Genomic DNA, 20,985 nt, shown 5'->3' with positions numbered 1-20,985 from the left:
GCCCCACCCTCCCTCCACCCCTGCATGCATGTAACTTTCCCTTTTCTAGTTGTTATTTCATACTTGAGGACAAGCATATTTTAAGTGTGAGCAGTTTGATAGGGCTCGTTACAAGCATGGTTTTGTAGGGGTTTATTACACTAACCGGGTTGATAATGTGCGAAAAAGTGGTGAATTTAAGTGTGCAGGAGCTAAAAAGTGTTAAAGTGACAGAGTGCAAGAACAACTTGATTAACTTGGAAAAGAAGCGAAAAATGGTCAAAGCCGAAGACAAGTTGATCAGTTGGAGACAAATAATAGAGCCTGACTAGCCAGCAGGTTGATCAATTGAAGTTCACCACACGAGATGCTGAGTCATAGGAGAGAGAAAAGAAGATGCCATCTCAAAGGGCATTAATGTCAAGACAGGATGAGTCTACCCTAGGGATTTGTAGCTAATGCCATCCTATAAATAGTGGAGAGAAGGAACACAAGAAGACACGCGCATCATCATCTTCAGCCACCACACTTCACACTTCGCACTTAAGTTCGTAGCATGGAACAAGGAAGCTAGGAGCCACTGGAGTTGACGTTCTACCACCAAATCCTTCTCTTCTTCCTCATCAAGGAAGGAGGAACCTAGATCTGCAAGAAGTCTTCATCGTTTGTGTTTTCCTTAAACCCCGAGGGGTCAAAACAATTGCTACTCTGTTTTTAGTTTATCTTTTTCGAAGCCTGGTTGTTTTGATGTTTTTCTCTTAGTTACTACTCTAGTTACTTTCCGTTTGTTGATCGATGCTTAAATCTGTGTTTGGAATTCTGTTTTAGTTATGTTTACTGAAGATCGTTTATGAAATGGAGTTTTTAATACAATTTTTTTTGGATCAGATGTTCTCTGATTTCGTTTCTTTCGTTTAGTTTTAGTTTTGTTCTGAGTCGAAGTTAGATCTGCATAATTTTAGTGTTTTAAGTTTAGATCTGAGCCTGAGATGTAGTTTGCGATGCATGTTGGTTTTGAGTTGATAATCTCTGAGTTATGTTTTGTTCTGATGATTGCTTGTTGTTCTATTTTTTATTTCTAGTAGTTAGATTTGAGTTTAGTTCGTCAACTTGCATGAGATTAGGATAGATATTATAGATATGTTTTATTTCTGTTCGATTTACATAGATCTATGTTTAATTTGTATGTTTCCTACTTTCATGTTAGTTGCTCTGTTTTCATATGTCGTAGTTGTTTTATTAAGTTGCTTAGCGAAGAAGAAGGTCGTAGTTAGTTAGAGTAGCAGTCCATGTCACCTTTTCGTAGTTTACAGCTTTTTAGTAGTGCGTTCATTTGTGTCAGTGATCCCGAGTACTTTTACCTTCCCATCCTTAGTTTAGTTGATCAATCCAACATGATTCTCAGTTTTGAGTTTGTCTAGGTTAGTTGATCCATTTAGCATAGTAAGTAATTCAGTTCAGTCACTTAGTCCAAACTTAACCCCCTGGAAAATGTGGCCGCAGCCAAAAACCTCCCAATGTCTCAAACACAATTCTACAAGCTTCGACCCTTACTTCCCTTTACTAAATCATAGTATTGTGGGTTAAGGTCTTGAAAGTCCTAAGTCTCTCCGTTTGCATATCCAACGACCAGTAGATAGTAGCTTGCTTAATCCATTGATCATTCATCTTGATCAAGTTGCGCAAACTCTACATGTTTTTAATTTGCATGACTCTGAGATTAAGGCACTTTTTCGGTGTACTACAAGCATGTTAGGTGATAGTCAAAGGTCTGACATGTTTGGAATATCGATCATGCATCTTCAGTGTCACATATGCATGTATTATAGTTATGGTGATGAACAAGGTTGTTCTAGCTTGGGGCTCACAATCGACCCACAACTTAAGATGCTCCTGCAGAATTTCAGGAAATTTCAAGTCGACGAGCTTTTATGCGTGAAGAACATACCTACGTACACCTCCAAGCCATTTTCGTTGAAAAATTTGGTCACGCTCCAAAAGATTTAAGCATTATAGTTCATATTGCATCGTAACTTTTTAGAAATTTGAATTTACGTAATTTTCATATTTTAATTAATGTCATTTATTAGTTATTTTAATTTTAATTATGTAATAATGAAAAATGATATATATATATATAGGGGTGCGTTAAAATGACAACACCTCTTAAAGTGACACTGTGACATCATGCTAGACTGCAATATTATAAACGTTAGACTGCAATATTATAAACGTTAGACTGCAATAGTATGAACGCTACACTGCAATTTATAGATTGCAGTCTAGGATATTGCAGACGGGAAAAATTACAGTCTAGCGTATTGGATATTGCAGGTCTTGAAAATTTACCCTTGAGCATTTTTTATGATTGCCGCGTGGCAGCTTGTTATTGTCATTTTTATAACAAGTTGTGGTATAAGTAGAAGTACGAGGTTGTAGTAGTTGTGGTCTGATACAAGGAAAATGATGATATGACAAAATTAGGGTACAACAAAAGACATGGCTTGCGGAAAGCAATATAACTCAACTCAAGCTTGACTAATATGAAACGAAATTTACAAATTGTATACTTCTAACAATTAAATTGGTATAAAATCATGTTTCACACGCGTTAGTCACGGCCCCCCACTATATATGACTTTGGACAGATAAAACAACAACACACACTTCATGATCCATGAATTTGGACACATAATTCATTATGTCATAATAGATAATAGTATTCTATCTCCGAAAAAATAGTTTCATTTTGCTATTTTAAATGTTCAAAAAAAAATACTCCCTCTGTTTCAGGGAAGATGATCCCTTCCTTAGGCGGCACGAGAATTTATGCAATTTTTTTTTTTGAGTGTGAAATGTAGAGAGTAAAGTAAGAGAGATGGAATAGAGTAGAGAGAAAGATGTTTCTATATTTAGTAATGAGTCATCTTAAATGAGACAAACCAAAAAGGAAAGTGAGACATCTTCAATGGGACGGAGAGAGTAGTTTCATTTTTTAAAATAGACTCTTTCTCCTCTCTCCTATACTTTATCCCTTTTTTTCTATATCTCTTTTGCTTTACCAATTTCACCCCGTGTCATCCATTTCTGAGACTATTTTTTGTGGAATATTTTTTTCTCTCTCATAAATTTCACTTTCCATAAACATAAAACATAAATATGTATAGATATTTTTAGAGGTCGAAGATTGGAATTTGAATTGAAATTCATACTAATATGGTGAAGGGCATCCTTAGTCGAAAATTCAAATGCTGACTTATCAATTATTATAATTTGGTGGAGCTAATTAATGAAAAATTGTCACTGCTTTTCCATTAAGCAACTTTTTATGGTAATTATGCCCATCAAATTTCACAATGAATATTTTACTTTGATTAATCCAGTTCCCAACTCTTCATTCTTAACTCACGTCACTTTTAGATTTTTTTTTTCCAATAAAACAACTTAAATTCAAATATTCTTATAGGCTTATATTTATACAAAGTTAATTTTTTCTTTTAGTTGTATACTAGTATGACCAGTTTTTATAGATTTTGTGATTTATTTTTATTAAAAATTACATTCATATGAATTCAAAATATATCTAAAGATTAGTTGTAAAATGTTTCATCTCTAATCAATAGATCCTCAATTTAGAGGAAATATGGATCTGATTTGAATAAAAAAAAAAGGTGTAAAACAAAGATAACATAAATATTTTTTCTCTCACTATAACGAGCAAATAGTTGATCGAAAGGGCAATTTGTAAAATAGGGTAGAAGGTCTTCGGTGTTACTATTAAAACTGCTCTGGCATCACCACAAAACAGAGCATAAAGAATATACTCCTGTTTAAAAAAATTAATTGGTCTCTTTGTCTCATAATAAGAGTTATGTTATGTCATTTAGGTTCGTCTCATAATAAGAGTCATATTTCATTTTTACCATAATTGGTAAATTGATTCCACATTCTACCAATTTATTCTATTCACATTTTATTATAAAACTAATATATATAAATAGAACTCATATTCCACTATCTTATTCAATCACTTTTCTTTATACTCCCTCCGTCCCACTTAAAATGCAACATTTGGAAATCGGCACGGGATTTTATGTAGTGTTGTTTTGTGAGTTAATGATGAGAGAGTAAAGTAAGAGAGATGAAAAAGTAGAGATAGAGTTGTTTCCATTTTAGGAAACGTTTCATTTTTAATGGGACAACCAAAAAAGGAAAACGTTGCATTTTTAATGGGACAGAGGGAGTATTTATTAAAATTCATATCATAATTAAATAGAATTCCTATTACATAGGGGGGTGGAAGTACTAAAAAAATTTAGTGGTAACTGAAGACCGATGACTATTCTCTAATTTCGTATCAACTTTCAAATAATAATACTCCCTCCGTCTATCAAAATTCGTCACCATTTAACTCGGCACGGGTTTTAAGAAATATAATAGAAAGTGTGTTAGAAAAAGTTAGTGGCATGTGGGTCCTATTTTTATATATTAGTTTTAAAATAAAATATGAGTGAGAAAGAGTTAGTGGAATATGAGGTCCATTACCAAAAATGGTAAAAGTAAAATGTGACAAATTTTTAGGGACGGATGAAATAGGAAATAAGTGACAAATTATTACTCCCTCCGTCCCTGAAAATTTGTCACTTATTTCCATTTTCGTTCGTCCCTAAAAATTTGCCACCTTTCACTTTTACCATTTTTTGTAGTGGACCATACATTCCACTAACTCATTCTCACTCACATTTTATTAGATAAAACTAATACTATATAAAAGTAGGATCCACAAGCCACTAACTTTTTCAACCCACTTTCTACTACTCCCTCCGTTCCATAGTAATAGAGTCATTTTGTCATTTTGGTGGACGTTCCATAAGTAATAGAGTCATTTCCCTTTTTAGTAAAAGTCAATACATTTTTCCACACATACTTTACTCTCTCTTACTTTATTTTCTCTTCATCTCTTTATCTTTTTCATTTTCTACTTTTCTCTCCCTTTACTTAACTTACCTAACACAATTTTTCTTAATCTTCGTGGCGAAAAGAAACGTCTCCATTACTATGGAACAGAGGAAGTATATTTCTTAAAATCTGTGTCAAATCAAATGGTGACAAATTATAAGAGACAAATTATAAGAGACGGATGGAGTACTAATTTATTTAGTTAATAGTCCAATAATGATTAGCTGTAGACCTGGAGTTGGTATATTTAACAGTAGCTAGCTTGTCGCATCCTAATTTCTTCTCACACTCAAAAACCAAACCACTCACCTCTTTCTTGATTCAATTTCCCTACGTCTCTTTCCACCCTGGGTTTCCAATTGAAAAAGGTACTATCTGAATTTGCAGATTGATTCATTTTCTCTGCTATTTTCTTGCTATTTGTGGTGGGTTGTGTGAAAGATTCTTTTTTTTTTTAGGTACTGTTTATCAGATCCATTCACGGTTTATGATTCTGGGATTCCCCTTTTTATATGTGCGACGTATGGGAATTTAGGCTTCTTGAATTATTGTATGTATGTTTTTGATATGTAGAACAAACGCACACCAAAGATTGTATTTTTTAAGCTTTGATCTTGTTGAATCTTTAATAGCTTGGTGGAAAATAGTTATATAATTCTACAAAATTGTTTTCATGTTCTTCACTAATCATAAACCTTAATCAGGAAGAGTATGTTGTAGAATTCTCAATTTTCATGAAGATGCCATATATGAATTCTGATCATAAGATTGTATTTTTAAGCTTTGATCTTGTTGAATCTAATAGCTTGAGGAAAAAAAATAGTTGTACAAAATTGTTTTCATGCTCTTGATGAATTCTGATCATAAACTTTGTGATTATTTCAGCTTAGAGCTGTTCCTATCTAGTTGAAACATTTTGATCACTCAGTATTCTCTTGTTGAAGACAAATACCGGGGAATGCTGAAAGATGTGTTTACCGGTGAGACAGTCTTTCTCCGGCTTTGATGAGGTGGAAGCTCTATCCGAGCCGCCCTTCTTTGTCTTCGATGAGATCGGCCAGTTTAGTCCTCTTTCCATCTATATCTTATGTGAGAAGACAAATCTAGTTAGGCATTGTTGTGATGATGTTTGTGAAGACGAAGACGGTTGAGTTGATGCTTTCTTGAAGTTTAGTTTGTAAAGTAGGTCTTGAGTCAGAATGGATAGTAAAGGAGGTGTCTTGATGCAAAGGTATGAGTTTGGGAAGTTACTCGGGCAAGGTACTTTTGCGAAGGTCTACCACGCGAGGGATATGAACAACGGTGAAAGTGTGGCCATTAAAGTGATTGACAAAGAGAAGATTGTCAAGGTTGGGATGGTGGAACAGATCAAGAGAGAGATTTCTGTGATGAAACTTGTTAGGCATCCGAATGTTGTGCAGCTTTACGAGGTTATGGCCACCAAAGGGAAGATCTATTTCGTAATGGAGTATGTAAGAGGAGGTGAGCTTTTCAACAAGGTGACGAAGGGGATGATGAAAGAGGACGCTGCGAGGAAACTTTTTCAACAGCTGATCAATGCTGTTGATTTCTGCCATAGTAGGGGTGTTTATCACCGGGATCTGAAACCTGAGAACTTACTGCTGGATGAACACGGGAACTTGAAAATCTCTGACTTTGGATTGAGTGCTCTAGTGGAAACAAGGCAACAAGATGGATTGCTTCACACAATGTGCGGAACACCTGCCTATGTTGCACCTGAGGTCATCAGCAGACGAGGATATGATGGTGCAAAGGCCGACATCTGGTCTTGTGGTGTGATCTTGTTTGTGTTGCTATCCGGTCATCTTCCATTCCAGGATTCGAACTTGATGGAGATGTACAGGAAAATTGGCAAGGCGGAGTTCAAGTATCCGAACTGGATCCCACCTGATGCGCGTAGGCTGATTTCCAAGATTTTGTGTCCAAATCCGAACACAAGGATCTCCACATCCAAGATCATGGAGAATTCTTGGTTTCGTAAAGGTCTGAAATCAAGATCCTCGAAAAACGCCAACACGAAAGAAGCAATTCTTGATATGGACATGAAGAAGTCTGAACCTGTGAATCTGAATGCCTTTGAAATAATCTCCCTCTCAGCTGGCTTCGACCTCTCTGGCTTGTTCGAGGGCGGTGAGCTGAAGAAAGAGATCAAGTTCACGTCCAACAAGACCGCCAAGATCATCACCTCGAAGCTAGAGGAAGTAGCCACGCGTCTGAAGCTGAAGATGATGAAGAAGGATGGAGGACATATTAAATTCAATGGATCGAGGGAAGGGAGAAAAGGGGTGTTGTCCATTGATGCAGAGATCTTTGAGGTTGCCCCGAACTTTCATTTAGTCGAGATGAAGAAGGCGAACGGAGACACATTGGAGTTTGAGAAGCTGGTGAAGAAAGAGATGAGGCCATCTCTGAAGGATATTGTTTGGACATGGCAAGGGGAGGAGCCTCCACCACCACACCAAACTGGGGAAACAGAGGAGTTTCAGACATGTCAAGTTTCAGAAGCCTAGGTTTTGTTTTTGATGATTGTGATTTGAATTCCATCTGATTGTTATTTGTTACGCATTTTTATCTTTATGCTAATTTTCGGATCTCACATTGTTATATCCTATGGAGTTGATCTAAATTGAGATGGATCACTTATTTTATTTTAGATATTTTGGCAATGTAAAAAAGAGCAACACTTGATTATTAGGATCTGCTCAAGTACAATTATAACCTTTGGTGATACATTTCACAACTAGACAATCAAAATTCAAACAATAACACGATCCCAATCCAAATATATTTCAAAATTCTATTACTAAGTATATTCTGAAATTTTCTCACGAACACTTATATTTGAATCAAGGTGATCAAGCTTATCCCCCTCTCTTAAAAAAAACAGAACATGCACTGATTTATTAGGATTACTCCGTCCCTACATAGAAATAGGTCATATTTTTATTTCATCATTTATAGGCCCTACAATGCACTCCACAATTACAACTACTTTTTCTTCTTCTTATACTTTATCAATTACACATTAAAACTCGTGTCAACCCCTAAATGAACTATTTCTATGGACGAAGAAAGTACTCCATATAACAGGCGTAACAACAAAAGCATATAAATGGAATTAATTATACCTGGAAACGCGGCATGCATATATGATCACAAGTAATTTTCTAAAATTAAAATCTCCCTTGTATAGAAAAGAAGGAAGATACAATTGGAATCCTGTATTATATAGATCTCCAGAAAAGAGGCTATTTGCCTCTTCACAACAGGAGGAAATCGAGTCCACAAGAGGCTATTTGTCTTTCATTGTTTCCTTCTTTTTCTTTTTTTCCTTTCCTATCTACTCATATGACCAAAGAGACTGTACATCCGGTGGTGAGTAGAGGCCTCCGATGTGAGGCCTATTCATAGGAGAGCTTCCAACATTTTCTCGTGAACCCGCCACTGTCCATTCTTTTCTGCAAACACAAACACCACAGCAAAATGAGACATTGCTCATTCAAACCATTTTACAAACACCGTCCAATTTATACAAATGAATTTGACAAGAACCATTTTACAGCCCTAATCAGTTTCTGTTAGGAACTAGAATAGGTGGCTATGGCACACGAGACTGCAATATCCAATCTTAAATCATATTCAAAATGAGAATTCTTAACAAGACCAATCATAGCTGGGGATTTTTTTGTAGCCCATAGTACATCATGGACATGTCGAGTTCTCATGCACTCGACAACTACAATCGAGAGCACCAGTAGAGAAGTATCAACTCAATTCCAATCCTACTCCAACTTCCATCATGACTCTGACCTATGAAAGACATCCCTAAAAGAAAAGAGGTATAATTAGGAGGGCCAAATTCTCCAAATGAGCAGGCAAAAGAAGAATGTAGTCTTTGGCCAAATATACTTTTGATCACTAAAGAAGTACCCACTGTATAAAGTATTCCTAGAATAAGCTATTAACATTCCGACGAGTGTCTGATGCCGTAGTGTGGGCTAAAGAACAATTCCAAGCTAATGATCCAATTCAAATATACGAATAAACACACATTACTCCCAATATTAGACATGTGAAGTAAGAGACACATAGCAATATCTATTCAGATAATGTGTGGCACACATCCAGTAAATTTCTCTATAATTGACTATGCCATACCAGGAAACTGAAACCAAGAGAAAGGTATGCAATATAATTCAGCATATTATGCTTACCTAGTCCAACAACTAGAAGTAGACATGTCAAATTGATGGTTAGCAGGAGGTCCGCTAGTATTTCCATAAATTAGGCCATTCTGAACAATTTCCCCCATAGGCTTCATTGCCGCTTGATTATCAGAAGTTTGTCCAAATAAAGTTCTTGGCAACCACGGTCCATCAGAAATTCCAGGCCCAGATGTATTAATTGTTCCACCATTTTGAGAATTCCCAAATAGAACATGCTGGGGAGGATGAGGTCCGGAAGAGGCTTGTTCATCCTTCTTGAACAGTGAAGCCATTGTTTTATGTGGTACATGACGCATATTATCTTCCTTGTTCAACAAGTTCATCTCTGGATGCAAAAGCCAGTTGACAGGCCCACCAACCAAACCAAGACCATCCTGAACAAGAGGAGAGCTATTCCACATCTGCCAGGTGCCATTGCCATTTAAGCCATTAGAGCTATCCTCTGAAACACGTGACCGCGATAATGGAGACTCTATTGGCGATGGCTTGGTAACTTTGGAAGGTGCAGATTTAGTCTTCACCGCAGATGGTTTTTCCATTCCAGTATCGACAAAACCCAGATCCAGCTGAAAGCTATCGAGTGATTCAGAAACTGGTCCAAGCAAGGATATTGGATCTGGAACATAACAGGGGTCTTCAAAAACCTCTGTCTCCTCTAGCAGAAATTGATGTTGTTTATCTGCCCTTTTAGGTTGAATAGATTCGGAAGATAACGGAAGAACTGTACTGCTACTACTCGATTCAAAGGGAAATGATGGTAGACTAAATGGAGACTGCAGCCCAAAATCGATAGGATTGTCAACTGATTGTGTTGTGGAAGGGTTACCAGGAAAAGGGGTGTTCTGAACTTCTGCTTTATGATTCCCAGTTGGTCTGCTTATAACATTTGTGTTGGAGGGGGCACTAACAGGCGGTGAACGTGCAAATAGTTGCTGCCACGACTTTTTAGGGGCTGTACTTGGTTGGTGTTCAATGAGCACCTGTAGAAGAACCAATTGCATAAATGAGAATTTCATCTCAAACAATATGTCAACTAAATGATTAGACGCTGATAATGACTGCCTAACAATCTCTCTACAAGCTCACAATTTCAGTTTCCCATGTTGCATTTCAAACTACTCCCCCCGTCCCATAAAAATAGACATATCTATCTTTGGTAACCTTTTTTCTCTGTAGTGAGGTGGACCCCATTCTCCACTCGCGTTTTCTTACTATCTCTCACCTACTTTAACAGTTTCGCATTAAAACCCGTGTCATTTCAAGATGTGCTATTTTTATATGAGGGATAAGTATTAGACTAGGAACTGCAAATGAAATATCCCAGAACATCAAATAACTGATTAGTAGTAAAACTTTTGACAGATCATATATACTTTACAGAATGCAATTAGCGTTCAACAGCAGATCCCACCCATCAACTGAGCCCCCACCCCCCAAAAAAACACAGCAAACAAAAGAAAGAAAACATAACACGTGAAGCAACTTACCGGGCGGTTAGAACCCTTGTCATCTACATTTACAGTTGGTCTACCAGAAGCCTGGTCAGGCTGTGCCACTTCTTTTCTATATGCAACAGTTTGAGCATTTTCTAGCAATGGGCTTGGTTTCTGTTCTCTTGAAACAATTGGCATGTTCGTGTTCTTTCCAAAAAAACCACCCCCAGTAAATGCTCTAGAAGAAGATAAAAATGTGCCCCTCATGCGATCAAAATATCTTGTTCCAGCATTCCCTCGGTTATGATTGCCTGCAGCAGCACCCTTAAATCCATGCCCCAGTTCTGTACCATGAGCTTTCATACTTTCAGGTGTACTTCTCTGTTGGTCCCGTCTATCACTGTCACTCCTCTTGTTATTGTCACTTTCTTTGCCGACTCGCTTTTCCAACTCCTCAACATCTGAGTTGCTTTTACTTGATCCTCTGTCTTTCTCCTTCCTTCTTTCCTGGCGCTTTCTTTCAGATTCTTTTCTACTATCTCTTTCCTTAGCTCGGGGAGACCCCTTACTGCGATCTTTTTCAGCTTCCAGTTTCTCATCTCGTAATCTCCTCTGTTCTTCAACTAGCCTTGCGACCTCTTCGCGCTGCTTTCTTTCCTCCTCTTCCAGTAGTTCCCTCTCTAATCTAGCCTGCCTCTTCTCCTCAGCTTTTCTTCGAGCTTTCTCTCCTCTACTCTCCTGACCGTTCCCCCCATTTTCGCTTTGATTGTCCAGCATTCCTCTGCGTTCTGAATCAGATGATGTATCATCACCGGACGAACTAATCCTAAAAACCTTTCTCCAAATCCACATGATGCTCAGTAAAAAAGCAGTTAATATTTTGCAAGCAAAAAGAAAAACACGAGAATAAGATTTTTCTGCAAGACAATGATCATCATCCCCTCCAAATAAGCCACCACCAATGCCATTCCTCTTCCGATTGGACTTTCCGGCAAAAGGCCCAACAACCCAATTACCGTTCTCCAGCCAATCCTGCCCACATATCCACCCATTGTCTGACCAATTCTTCCCATTCAATATCTTCCCACCTTTGCCAACGAGATCCTTCAATATCCCTGAATTACCCATCCCTGGAGAGACAGGCAAATCCAGAACTGGCCTCTTAGAAATATGGCCACAATAAGAGCACATGAACTTGCTCCCACCAGGATTCTGATCCCGATACGCTGTCAAGCAATTCCTACACCTCCGGGTGGCAGTCTTCCTCAACTTCTGCCTTTCAATAGCCTCAAACCTTTTCCTTTCCCTAAGCCTATCATTCCTCCTGACCCTCCACGCTGACAACTGAGGCATGAGAACCTCATACCAGAAAAGTGTTACCAACAGCACTAACAAGCAAGCAAGCCTTGGCGACGTGATTTCAAATCGGAACGCAGGGGGCAAGAGCTGCGACAGAGCCCATAGCCCAATCAGTGGTATTACTAGCCATGGCAACATGGTAGCAATCCTCCGCGACCACTTCTGAATCACGCAAAGTATACACATTATCCTCCTCAACCCACGCCTCTCTTCCTTTCCCCAGTCTTCAACGCAATTAAAGAATATCAATCAATCAATCGCAACTTGAAATAATCCCCCAACTTCCCCAACCACTAACACAAAACCCTAGAAACTCAGAAATGCTTCAAATGCAACCGATTTCAGCAATTCCTCCAAACGCTAGCGACGCAATTTACGTGTAACCACCTAATTAAAAAATTAGCAGATAAACAATCATGTTTTCCAGAATTTCTATACCCTAAATGACACGAAACGAATAACAATCAATCAAAATTAAAAAAATCGAGAGAAAATCAACACAGCACGAGAAACGAACTACGGCGCGTACCAATGTTCCGGCCATCAGCAAAAAAAAAAGAGGTTGGCGGCGAACTTCTCAGGCGATGATTTGATGATTTTGGATGAGAGAGAAAATATTTGTCATAGAGATAAGAGAGAGAAACATTTTAGGGAAGGGAAAATACTCATCGTTTATATGCATGAGTCAGACCGGACATATTGAACCGGGTTATGAGAGGAGTGATTCTCTGCGCCCGAGTTTTTGCTTAACAAATTAAACATTGACTCACTTGCCTACTTAATTAGGAGTAAAATATTTCAAACTTAGGTTTTTATGAGTCTTCATTATTACCTCCAAATCTACAATCATTAATTATCACAAAATATAAATTCAGATTGGGTGAGTAAAATGCAAAATATGGTATATAATTTATAGAATAGGATGAGATTACCTTCGACTCTATAAATAATATACTGAATTCAGTCCATCTTAATTTCACCGGTAATAACATTTATTTAAGATTTAATGCACTAAATTAACAATTTTTATACATATATTGGACATTTTAGATATTTTATATTTAAAACAAATTTATAGTAATTAATTAAGTTAATACATTACAAATTTATCCTTTATTACTTATAATTTAAGAAAATTCAAATATATATAATGTAGGCATTTCAAACAATATTAAATGTAACGCCCCGCTTTTTTGAACCCTATTTTTTCGGATTATAAAATTTTGCATTAAATGCTTTTAATGCTATGGAGCATGTGGATTAATTGATGAGTGTTTTAATTGCATGATTTCTCTGTGACCTAATTGCGATTTGGAGTTAAGATTTATTTGAATAGTAAAAAATGTGGAAAATGTGACGTGGCTGTTGAATAGTCAAAGATGTGAAAAATATAACGTGGCCGTAGAAAGGTCAATGTGTTGAGAATATGAGGTGGAAGTAAAAATGGCGGATATTTGTGAAATGATTGTGTGAATTTTCAATGCGGGGTAATATATATATATTGGCGAATTATTTCCCAAGGGACGAGTGAGACTAAATAGGATTTTCATAAATATCCTACACATACTATTGGAATTTTCGACCCCTATTATTATTGGAGAAGGAATCCTATTTTTCTTGGATTTAATTATTTGCTTGGGATAATTATCCAAATTAAATCCAAAGTCCAATTATTCTCTAATTCCTCTATGGAATTTTCGAAACCACCTTATTGCATGGAGATTTTCGAAAATCTCCTATATATGGGAGAAGGAATTATCTTAATATATTATTTGATCCCTTATTTATTCTCTTCCATCAATAAATATAAATATTCTAGCATATCTTACCATATCTAAGAAGATCTTGTCATATCCTATTTAAATTAGGATTTTAATTTGATTCCTTGTGGAGGGATTCAAAAATCACGCCACTTTCCACTATTATTGGGAGATTTATTATTTTATTCTGCTCCGTGATATTTTACTCTACTCCGTGAAATATCAAATTAAATCATAGGCTAATTAAATAGCCTAAGATTTCGAAAATCCCCTTATTTCTCCCATAATTCACGCCAACTCCTCCCACATATCTTCCCAAATCTTTAATTTATTTAATTAAAGATATTATTATATCTTGCACTCTATAAATACGTGAGAACCTCTATACCTAAAACCATAAATCACGTCTCTCTCTCTCTCAAATCACGTCTCCCACTTCTTCCACTCCTTCTTCAACTTGTTTTCTATTTTATTCAAGATCTCTTCATTCTCTACAAAGAATTGAAGTTGAAACTCAAGAATTGTTGATGAATCAAGGCTATTACTTTGTTCTATCGTTCGTTCTATCAAGAAAAGGTATTTTTACATCAATCTTTTCTCATCTAACCGATTAATCGGTGTTCTTGAACCCTCATGCATATAGATCGAGTGAAAAGGGGAAACCAATTGATGAATGGGATGCATATGTGTGTATGTGAATCGTGTGTGTGTGTGTGCATGCCTCGGTGTGCGTGCATGTGTGTTGTGTGTGTGCGTGTGATGTGTGTTGTAAAACACTCACGCGTGACATATTTTGATGATAGATCTGGAGTTGTAGTGCGAATAAAGAGTGATGTGATAATCATGTCTTGATTTTGAATGGTGATATTAAAACGAATTGATGGGAAAAGGGAAACGTTGAGAACATGCATGATTTTCGAATCAATGTTTGAAACTGATTTGTGATACACATAATTTAAAGGTGATAACTCGCGTTCTCGGCGTGATACTAAGGGGAAGAGAATACTTGCGATCTAAGCCGCCGAGGTGGGCTTTTCTTTTAAAATAAGGACATCGTCCTAAATCTGTATTGATGAGAATGAGATTTGTGTTATCATGCTATGATTTGTTTTGTCGTGCCTATCCCTTGTGGCTATGCCACTATTGATTTAATCGAATTCGGATCCTTGTAGAGCCGCAAACTCTACTTGGGTTAGTGTACACCAATGTTAGACCGTGTGCCAGCGTACGGGTTGGCCGGTCTAGTGACCTGGATTGCGGCCGCATTCCTCGTCATGTAGAATGAGGATATGGTAAACGTCGATGTGAAATATGGTTGCGCGGCCGTGATATTTGAATAAAGGAAATATTTTGGTGTCTCGGGCCTTTCTAAAGATAAAACCCCGATGGACACTTGAAATAGCATGATAACTATTATTTTGATAAAACTGTTTTCGCCATAAGTCCACTGAGTATGTTTATAGTACTCAGCCCTGCATGTGTTTTCCCTATGTGCAGGTTGAGCGGCGACGAGCGGTTGGCGGTGTTGAGCAAGTAAATTGAATAATATGATCGTTTTGAAACTCCGAGTGTAGTTGTGTCTTCATACATAGCTTCACCCTTCTCTTGGTTGCTTCCGCTGAAACATGAAACTTATTATTATTTGGTTGAGTATGAACTTATCCCTTTTGGTTTAGACTATTGAGACATGATGTGTTTTGGATTATATTAAACCCTTGTCTTTTGGAGCATAAATTATGATATCTATTCATCATTGGTTTTCTTGATTAAGCCGTTGTTTTGTTGCTTAAATAGTTCATTAAAACCCTAGCCTATGATCTTTGTTGCATTTAAGTCCGCCTAGTCAACGATCGCCGTATTTATTATACCCTAGAAGGGCGGATCGTTACATTAAATTTCTTCCTCCATTGCATCAAAACTAAAATTTCTTCCATTACAAAAAAGGTCTATGGCTAATGGGATTTGCATATTTTTGGTATCTGTTAAAAAATATATTACCAGTGGTATTTGTAAAAAGCCTTAATTTTATTTGAGGTGCTTTTGCACTATTTTTAAAAAATTTAACCTTTTTAGTTTATGAGATATTAGGCTTTATATTTATTATTCTCTCTAATCACTTATTTCTCTTTTCACATTTTCTTCTCTTTCTCTTTATTTAATTTTTTGTTTCTCTCTCCCATTCTCCATTAATTTTAAACTAAATCAAGTTTGACAATAAATATTCAATACACACATCAAACTAAAAATAATAACAAAAGTTTTAACTATATAAATATAAAAAAATGAATTAAAATAAAAACTTAAAAATATTTTGACATAATCGTTTTGGCAAGATTTATTAGTATTTACATAAAAATATATTTTTTCAAAAATTTAATAGCAAGAATAATTACGAACATTAATGCATCTTAGATATTAGGTACCATAAATGTGCAAACTACATTGTCCATGGATATACACCCCTTTAGTGTTATACACAAAACAAATCACAGTCATATGATAGATGGATTGGATGGATATGATTTAAATCAACCGAGCTACGTTATTCGGCCATTTTTGCATATTATCAGGCAAAATCGGTATCACACAATAATGTGTAGCAGTTTCAAAACTGCAGTTCCGAGATTTCAGCGGGATTAATTTGAGCGGCGATTTCACAAACCACTCTTTCACTATCAACTCACTCTCTCTTCTCTCTCAGTTCTCTATGTGAAGCAAACCCTAACCTCCAAGCCATGAATCAAAACATATTAGATTCCATCGTAGAAAAACGTCGCATGAATCAAAACATGTATTCAAGCAATTCGCATAACATGAAATTAATCCGCATAACTGATTCTGATATCAATTATTGGAGTTTGGTGCCCCTTGCACCATGGAAGACTTGCATAAACAAATAAATCAGACATAAGATATATTTGAAAGATAATGAATTAATCAATTCAAATGTTAAACACATAATTGCATGCTAGAACGCAAATATTTATACTCAAAGAATATAAATCCCAAAACATGAATTTTATGGTTTAAGGATACCGATTTGATTCTCCAAAGAATCGTCGATTGCCTGTGCCTTCTCCACATCATGTTCTTAAATACTAGACCACATATATTCTGACTGGTTCCCGAACTATATTTCTATAACAAAGTAGGGTAATCTTATCAAAATATATAGGACTTGAATAAAGAAGAGACAAAAATCCCACATAGTGGGAATAGAATTGCGTCGCCTATTGCAGAGAGATAGGCTACTTTTCTAAGTGTGTTCACCATGTCTCTCATTTATTCTCCTATTTGTTAAGTTACATATCGGTCTCAGTCAGGGATCTATAGAGGTTTGGATGCAAGCCACACCTATTTGGCTTTTAACTAAATTGAATCCCAATTTAATTCAAGTACAAATAGAATATTATTATAGCCACTACAGTAATAATATTGACTTACCTATCCAAATCTAAAATTATAAGTAATCCGGATTTCCTCAATTAATTATTTCTGGCACTTAAGATATAAATATTAATTAATTAATTAATTAATTAATGTATGTTATTGACTTAATTAATTAATATCTTATTTACTCCAAGAGTGGACTTAGTTTGAAATTCTTATTTATTATTCATAAAATAAATTTGAACTGACCAGTTTCTGAATAATAACTCTATTTCAAACTCCTCTCGAGGATATTATCAAACCAGACTCGTCTGGGCGCGATTCAACATAATAACAATCTTAGCACAGTTAGATAGTAATTACCACTACCCAAAATCATGATTCTAGGGGTTGCGAAAACCCACATCATTTGATAAATCAAAGTAAGACATAATCAATACGTATGCTCAAAGCTAAATATATTGATTAATAAATGGTAGTTTATCAATACCTCTTCTTTTAGTAAATAGCAATAATAAAGACTTGTCTTGCTGTTTGATCCGTTCAGTACTATACTACACCAATATCTTCTTATTTCGTTAAAGGTTGGAAATATGCGAATTGTCATTGCAACCTTTCATGATAGGTAGTCAAAGTCTATCAAGGTTGTGAAATATTGTTTTCTTTTGTTTAGAATTGACCGTGTTACCTTAAAGTGAACTTCGCCCACAACCGGTCTACTAAAACAAAGACTTCGACTCATTTTGTTTATTATACATTTAAATATGCAAAATAACCTTTTAATGTAAAAATATAACACAATGTAATAATATTAATTCTTCTTGAATCGTGTTAAAAGTGGATTGTAGAGTTTATTGCATACAAGCAAAATTCTATTCGTGCGAATTGCTCGAAACATACTTTTTAGTATACCCACCCTAACACCTACCTTGTAATATCATTTTTCTACCTTTGACATAGTATCATGCAATAAGGATTTCGTTAGAATCCTCGTTAAATTATCTTTAATTTGATACTCCCTCACCCCCACGTCCCACTACACATTCTTGAGTATGAGATTTTAGGAGGAGTTGTTAGGTGGAACAAGTAGAGAAAAAAAAAGTTGAATATTTTAACGAGAAGAGAGAAATTTATTTACAAATATAAAAAGTTGACATCTTGAATGGGACAATGTAAAAAGGAAAGATGGACATCTTGAATGAGATGGAGATATTATATTTTTTGTACATTATTATTTTAATTGAGAGTTATTGAAATTTAAAGTTTTAAGATAACTTAAAAAAAAAAAAAGGTGTTATACACGTGAATTCACCCCTTTTAACTATTCTTTAACTAAAATACCCTTATAAAATTTGAAAAATGATATTTTTTTTGATCTAAAAATGATAATTTTCACATATTTTTAGATTGTGGGTCCAGAATGAGTTATATGATTATCATCCTAATTCTAGTTATCATTCTAATATACTCCTATATAATATACTCCCACTGTCCCATGTTACTTGAGTCACTTCTTTTTTTCACTTGTTTTGAAAAAAAATGAAATTTGTAAACCCCGTAATGAATGACTTTCACAATTTAATGTACTAATTTCTCCGTTTAGAGGACAAATTTGTCCGTAATGAAGAATCTAGATGACCAATTTACAAGCTATGTGAAAAACATGAAATCAACAATTAAACACGCTATATTATTTATTTAGCAAAGAAAATCATTAAAAAAAAGGAGAATTGATAGGACCAATTTTATTATTATTAATGAAAAAACCAAAAACTGCATTCCAATAATGTAAATAAGCAATCGAATATAGTTTCCCCAATTCAGAACAATCTAAATGCCGTCGCAAAAAATACCTTTTTCTAAGTTTTTTATCAGACAATCGATGAATGGTTTGGCCACTATACGATTGACGACTATCAACTACTATCAACTAGAGGGAAGTGGGTTTCAACCGATTGAGAGAGATCTTCAAAGAGAGAATCGACAGTGAAATATTATTTTTCGGCTTGGAGGTTAGGGTTTGCTTCACATAAAGAACTGAGAGAGAAGAGAGAGTGAGTTGATAGTGAAAGAGTGGTTTGTGAAATCGCCGCTCAAATTAATCCCGCTGAAATCTCGGAACTGCAGTTTTGAAACTGCTACACATTATTGTGTGATACCGATTTTGCCTGATAATATGCAAAAATGGCCGAATAACGTAGCTCGGTTGATTTAAATCATATCCATCCAATCCATCTATCATATGACTGTGATTTGTTTTGTGTATAACACTAAAGGGGTGTATATCCATGGACAATGTAGTTTGCACATTTATGGTACCTAATATCTAAGATGCATTAATGTTCGTAATTATTCTTGCTATTAAATTTTTGAAAAAATATATTTTTATGTAAATACTAATAAATCTTGCCAAAACGATTATGTCAAAATATTTTTAAGTTTTTATTTTAATTCATTTTTTTATATTTATATAGTTAAAACTTTTGTTATTATTTTTAGTTTGATGTGTGTATTGAATATTTATTGTCAAACTTGATTTAGTTTAAAATTAATGGAGAATGGGAGAGAGAAACAAAAAATTAAATAAAGAGAAAGAGAAGAAAATGTGAAAAGAGAAATAAGTGATTAGAGAGAATAATAAATATAAAGCCTAATATCTCATAAACTAAAAAGGTTAAATTTTTTAAAAATAGTGCAAAAGCACCTCAAATAAAATTAAGGCTTTTTACAAATACCACTGGTAATATATTTTTTAACAGATACCAAAAATATGCAAATCCCATTAGCCATAGACCTTTTTTGTAATGGAAGAAATTTTAGTTTTGATGCAATGGAGGAAGAAATTTAATGTAACGATCCGCCCTTCTAGGGTATAATAAATACGGCGATCGTTGACTAGGCGGACTTAAATGCAACAAAGATCATAGGCTAGGGTTTTAATGAACTATTTAAGCAACAAAACAACGGCTTAATCAAGAAAACCAATGATGAATAGATATCATAATTTATGCTCCAAAAGACAAGGGTTTAATATAATCCAAAACACATCATGTCTCAATAGTCTAAACCAAAAGGGATAAGTTCATACTCAACCAAATAATAATAAGTTTCATGTTTCAGCGGAAGCAACCAAGAGAAGGGTGAAGCTATGTATGAAGACACAACTACACTCGGAGTTTCAAAACGATCATATTATTCAATTTACTTGCTCAACACCGCCAACCGCTCGTCGCCGCTCAACCTGCACATAGGGAAAACACATGCAGGGCTGAGTACTATAAACATACTCAGTGGACTTATGGCGAAAACAGTTTTATCAAAATAATAGTTATCATGCTATTTCAAGTGTCCATCGGGGTTTTATCTTTAGAAAGGCCCGAGACACCAAAATATTTCCTTTATTCAAATATCACGGCCGCGCAACCATATTTCACATCGACGTTTACCATATCCTCATTCTACATGACGAGGAATGCGGCCGCAATCCAGGTCACTAGACCGGCCAACCCGTACGCTGGCACACGGTCTAACATTGGTGTACACTAACCCAAGTAGAGTTTGCGGCTCTACAAGGATCCGAATTCGATTAAATCAATAGTGGCATAGCCACAAGGGATAGGCACGACAAAACAAATCATAGCATGATAACACAAATCTCATTCTCATCAATACAGATTTAGGACGATGTCCTTATTTTAAAAGAAAAGCCCACCTCGACGGCTTAGATCGCAAGTATTCTCTTCCCCTTAGTATCACGCCGAGAACGCGAGTTATCACCTTTAAATTATGTGTATCACAAATCAGTTTCAAACATTGATTCGAAAATCATGCATGTTCTCAACGTTTCCCTTTTCCCAT

The 20,985-nt window shown here is 35.6% G+C and overlaps 2 protein-coding genes across 4 annotated transcripts; one reads left to right on the top strand and one right to left on the bottom strand.

Annotated features, from left to right (window-relative positions):
- Positions 1-5,199: 5,199 nt before the first annotated feature.
- On the top strand, positions 5,200-7,612 carry LOC125194235 (CBL-interacting protein kinase 2-like). Of its 2 annotated transcripts, none has more exons than XM_048092346.1 (2): positions 5,200-5,306; positions 5,824-7,612. In XM_048092346.1, the coding sequence occupies exon 2, from the start codon at positions 6,138-6,140 to the stop codon at positions 7,467-7,469; it is 1,332 nt and encodes a 443-aa protein (XP_047948303.1). In that variant the 5' UTR covers positions 5,200-5,306; positions 5,824-6,137; the 3' UTR covers positions 7,470-7,612. The 2 variants fall into 2 exon arrangements, with proteins under 2 accessions (XP_047948303.1, XP_047948304.1); XM_048092347.1 differs by having other exon boundaries at positions 5,215-5,306; positions 5,883-7,612.
- Positions 7,613-8,084: 472 nt separating this feature from the next.
- Positions 8,085-12,622, bottom strand: LOC125193384 (stress response protein NST1-like). Of its 2 annotated transcripts, none has more exons than XM_048091162.1 (4): positions 12,507-12,622; positions 10,673-12,364; positions 9,174-10,165; positions 8,085-8,417 (listed from the first exon to the last, which is right to left on the bottom strand). In XM_048091162.1, the coding sequence occupies exons 2-4, from the start codon at positions 12,161-12,163 to the stop codon at positions 8,300-8,302; spliced, it is 2,601 nt and encodes an 866-aa protein (XP_047947119.1). In that variant the 5' UTR covers positions 12,164-12,364; positions 12,507-12,622; the 3' UTR covers positions 8,085-8,299. The 2 variants fall into 2 exon arrangements, with proteins under 2 accessions (XP_047947119.1, XP_047947120.1); XM_048091163.1 differs by lacking the exon at positions 8,085-8,417 and adding an exon at positions 8,458-8,784.
- Between the last annotated feature and the right edge of the window lie 8,363 nt (positions 12,623-20,985).

This window comes from Salvia hispanica, chromosome 6, assembly GCF_023119035.1.
Source record: "Salvia hispanica cultivar TCC Black 2014 chromosome 6, UniMelb_Shisp_WGS_1.0, whole genome shotgun sequence".
In the NCBI taxonomy this organism is placed as follows: Eukaryota; Viridiplantae; Streptophyta; class Magnoliopsida; order Lamiales; family Lamiaceae; genus Salvia; species Salvia hispanica.
The sequence above is the reverse complement of the archived record's forward strand: the minus strand, read 5'-3'. Positions and strand labels throughout refer to the sequence as shown.